Source organism: Eurypyga helias, unplaced genomic scaffold (assembly GCF_000690775.1).
Source record: "Eurypyga helias isolate BGI_N326 unplaced genomic scaffold, ASM69077v1 Scaffold24522, whole genome shotgun sequence".
In the NCBI taxonomy this organism is placed as follows: domain Eukaryota; kingdom Metazoa; phylum Chordata; class Aves; order Eurypygiformes; family Eurypygidae; genus Eurypyga; species Eurypyga helias.
The window spans coordinates 1-4,054 of record NW_010235646.1 but is presented as its reverse complement, the minus strand read 5'-3'; the positions used below and the strand labels follow the sequence as shown (position 1 = coordinate 4,054).

The 4,054-nt window shown below is 54.6% G+C and overlaps 1 protein-coding gene across 1 annotated transcript; it reads left to right on the top strand.

Moving 5' to 3' along the window:
* Positions 1-448: 448 nt before the first annotated feature.
* On the top strand, positions 449-3,124 carry LOC104506033 (nuclear pore complex protein Nup98-Nup96-like; the record flags this gene model as incomplete). The annotated part of the gene is made up of 3 exons (XM_010146836.1): positions 449-589; positions 1,890-2,023; positions 2,937-3,124. Coding segments are annotated over 3 exons (463 nt in total), but the record flags the coding sequence as incomplete, so codon positions are not given.
* Positions 3,125-4,054: the final 930 nt, after the last annotated feature.

Here is a 4,054-nt window from a genome sequence, read left to right as displayed (position 1 = left end):
TGGGACTCTGGTCACTGGACTCGGAACAGGGTTTGGAACAGGTAAGCGGTTTAGCAGCTTATTTCACTTCAGCTGAAGGGTCGTCCTCAGACCTCGGGGATAACACAGCCCTGGTGTTACCTGCTAACTCGCCTAGTAAAGGCTGTTGATGGTCTAGCTTGGAGCCAGGAATCTCTGTCGAATCAGAACCAAGCAGAGCTTGCAACCCCAGAGCTGAGTAACCTTTTAGGAGTCACAGGCACCACTGTTTAAAGTGGTGGCTACTGGCTCAGAAATGTGGTGTGCTCTGTGTTTGAGGCCTCTGGTCTGACCACACTTCAGTCTGTAGCATTCCTGGGCACGTCAAAAGTTTGTTGCAGCTTAATGAGTAATTGGTTCTCTGTTGTGGGATAAATTGGCTTCCAAGTGTCAGAGTCATGTAGTAAATAACAGTCATCTTGCACCGCAGCTCTTGGGGCAGGACAGACGTCTCTGTTTGGAAACACCCAGCCTAAGCTTGGTGGGACGCTAGGAACAGGAGCGTTTGGAGCCCCAGGATTCAATACGTCAACAGCTACGCTGGGGTTCGGAGCCCCGCAGCCTGCTGTAGGTAAGTGCAGGTTAACCCCGCTGACAGAGCAGCGTGTCCCACCCACGTGCTTTGGAGGGAAAAGAAATGCTTGAGCATCTATTTGAGACATTTTCAGCAGTTCATGACCCTTTTGTGCTGATGACATGTGTATTTAGCTAATTCAGAGGCACTTTACTAATAGCTGTCGCTGTTTTAGAGCTTTGTCTTGTGGAGGATTTCCCGTCGCTGAGTCTGGGGCAGCAGCAGGTGCTTCCAGTAAAAAAAAGGAAGGGGAATGGAGCATGAGTTTCCTCAGGGAGGGGAGCTGGAGGGACTCATCAGTGGGTGTGCTGTGCCGCTGGTGAAACGTGTGGTGTTTACATTCAGGCAGTTGTGCTGCTGTTTTGGTGGTGGTACCGTGCCGACCCCATGGAGTTCAGCCAGGCCAAGGACAAGGTCCTGCTCCTGGGTGGGGGCAATCCCAGCCCCAGGCCAGGCTGGGGGAGAATGGATGGGGAACAGCCCTGAGGAGAAGGACTTGGGGGGCTGGGGACGAGGAGCTGGCCAGGAGCCGGCCGTGTGCGCTGGCAGCCCAGAAAGCCAACCCCATCCCTGGACCTCCCTGGATGCAGCCCCGCAGGCTTTGCCGGCAGCACCCGGAGCGGGGCAGCGTAGGGGAGGGTCTTAACAGCTGCTCAGCTACACCCGCTTCTGGGCTGGGAAGGACCTTGCAGACGTCGGCTGGAAGCTCTCCCCTCTCAGAGCGGGTTGGCTCTTCATTGGCAACGCACAGGTTCCACCCGGCGTTCCTGGATTTAGGCTGGAGCTGCTGTGGGTTGCTCAGAACGCTTCGTAGTGTCAACACGTTCAATGTTTTAAGGGGAATTAGAATGAGGTGCTGGGACATGGAGAAACAGAATTGAGGCCTTTGTTCTAGAGAGGCCTCCAGCCCTGTCAGCTTGAGTGCTGGAGCAAGAAGAGCAAAACCTTGCGTCAGATAGTGGGTTATGTTTCCTTAAAAGACGTTTTAAAGCCAAACGTGTTGGTTAAGGGTTTTGGCAGGCCAGGCTCCTTCTGTGGCTGTGTCGCTCCTCATGCCCTCGGCTTGACGCAGGTTAAGACTTCTGTGGTTGCAAATTCCAGTGGAGGGACAGAATCCCACTTCTTCCTTCAGAGCGCTGGAGGAACGGGGACTGAAGAGCAGGGGAAAGGGATGCTGAAGTTGGTATAGAAAACAGAATTCCTATGAGGACACCCTCTGAGTGTTAGCCTGTCTTTTCTATCTCTGTCAGTTCTATTGGTGAAACTGTTAAAACCCAAATACACTCTTTTTTTGTAGCCCTGACAGACCCAAATGCGTCAGCTGCCCAGCAAGCGGTCCTGCAGCAGCATCTCAACAGCTTGACTTACTCCCCCTTTGGGGATTCTCCACTCTTCAGAAACCCCATGTCAGACCCAAAGAAGAAAGAAGAGGTAAGTGCACCTAAATATTAAATTCGCTTTCCGGGCAAGATTTGAAAGTGCTGTGATTTTTGTGCTCAGGCTTCGCTTCCGTACGCAGTGAGCAGCAGAGCTGGTTGCTCTCTGCATGCTCGTACTGGTCCAGTGGCTTTCAGTGCTCTGCAGGATGCAGCCCGCTCACACTGCGGGTTTTACTGCTCCTGCCTGCCTCGCAGCTGTGGCTTTGGAGAACAGGCTGAGAACAAGGGTGGGTAACGGCCTGTGCTTGGAATATTTTTAGTCCTGAGCTTGAGCTTTGCTTATGTGACAGTCTCTGACAAACCGCACCTTGAGAAGCTGGCCATGAGCCGGCCGTGTGTGCTGGCAGCCCAGAAAGCCAACCCCATCCTGGGCTGGATCCAGAGCAGCGTGGCCAGGGGGGCAAGGGAGGGGATTCTGCCCCTCTGCTCCGCTCTGGGGAGACACCCCTGCAGTTCTGCTCCAGCTCTGGGCCCCCAACAGCAGAAGGACACGGAGCTGTTGGAGCGAGTCCAGAGGAGGCCCCGGAGATGCTCTGAGGGCTGGAGCCCCTCTGCCCTGGGGACAGGCTGGGGGAGTTGGGGGGTTCAGCCTGGAGAAGGGAAGCTCCGGGGAGACCTCAGAGCCCCTTCCAGTGCCTGGGGGGCTACAAGAAAGCTGGGGGGGGTGTGTGTGTGTGGAGCTTTTTCTGTCTAGCAGAAAGTGTCCGTCGGTGTGTGACTGGGGACATCACCCTGGTTCCTATTACCCTGTCAGCCACCTTTGTGCCTGTGTGTGTTCCTCCCCCTCGTTGCTTGGCTCAGGTTCCTGGAGTGGATAGCCACAACCCCAGCAGCCGCTCTCATTGCCCCCAGACCCACACAGTCGGTGCTATCAAACTTCTGACTCTCCATCTCTTTCCTTTCAGAGGCTGAAACCCACGAACCCGGCAGCTCAGAAGGCCTTAACAACACCCACCCACTACAAACTGACCCCGCGTCCCGCGACCAGAGTGCGGCCGAAAGCTTTGCAGTCGGCGGGCTCTGCCAAATCTCATCTCTTCGATGGTCTCGACGATGACGAGCCGTCCCTCTCCAACGGCGCCTTCATGCCAAAGTTAGTTTTGTCTGCCTTGGAGGGAGCGGGTGGTGCGGGAATCTCCTGATCAGATGCAGTGAAGGCCTGGGTAGTATCCTGCATTCCATGACTGTTGTGACCAGGTCCAAACACAAGTAGCAATAACAGCTTCTCTGTAGAGCTGGAACAGCGCCGTGTTCTGTAGAGGAGAAAAATGTTCATCTTAGGCCGTGGAGGCCAAGTGAGCTGGAAATGAGGTCATGCCATGACTAGAGCACTGCTCCAGTGGAGGAATTGGTTAGGGTTGGAAGGGACCTTAAAGATCATCTAGTTGAATTCTTACGAGGAATTCTTAGGAGGAAAGCTTGCACGGTGTGATGCTTCCTGCCGCTGCCATGGAAGCGTCGCCCGGCCGATGCAGCCGGTAGGAAGGGCAGGTTCCTGGTGCTGGTTCTGTCTCAGATACAGATGTTCATGTGGGACACAGTGCTGTGGATCTGCCCCCCTGAAATGTCAGTCCTCCACCTTAGGAGTTCAGCTAAAAACCACTTTGGTCTGCCTAAGCTCGGGCTTTTTAAAAACACGTTGTTACGTCCGTGAACCCGCTCTGGCTTTAACGTAGCCTGAACCGTCTGTTCCCTCGGCAGGGATAGAGCAGCGCGTGGGATTACTCGGTGTTGTATTGAAAAGCACCGCATGACCAAAGGGAGGATGGAATTGCTGGAGTCTAACGGGCGTAGGTGTTCAGTGCTCTGCCCCAGCCTGGCAGATGTGCTCCTGAAGTCACCCTGGCGTGAAGCACCTGCACCCCTGGGCCGGGTGCGCCGTGGGAAAGCCCTGTGGTGGAACACGGATAATGCCGTGGGTTGGGTTTTGAAGCTTTCAATGGTTTGTGCTTTTCAGGCTTACAAACCAAAGCCTCGAGTGGAATTCTGGGAAGTGTTAGTATGTCAGTGCAGTGGTTTAACT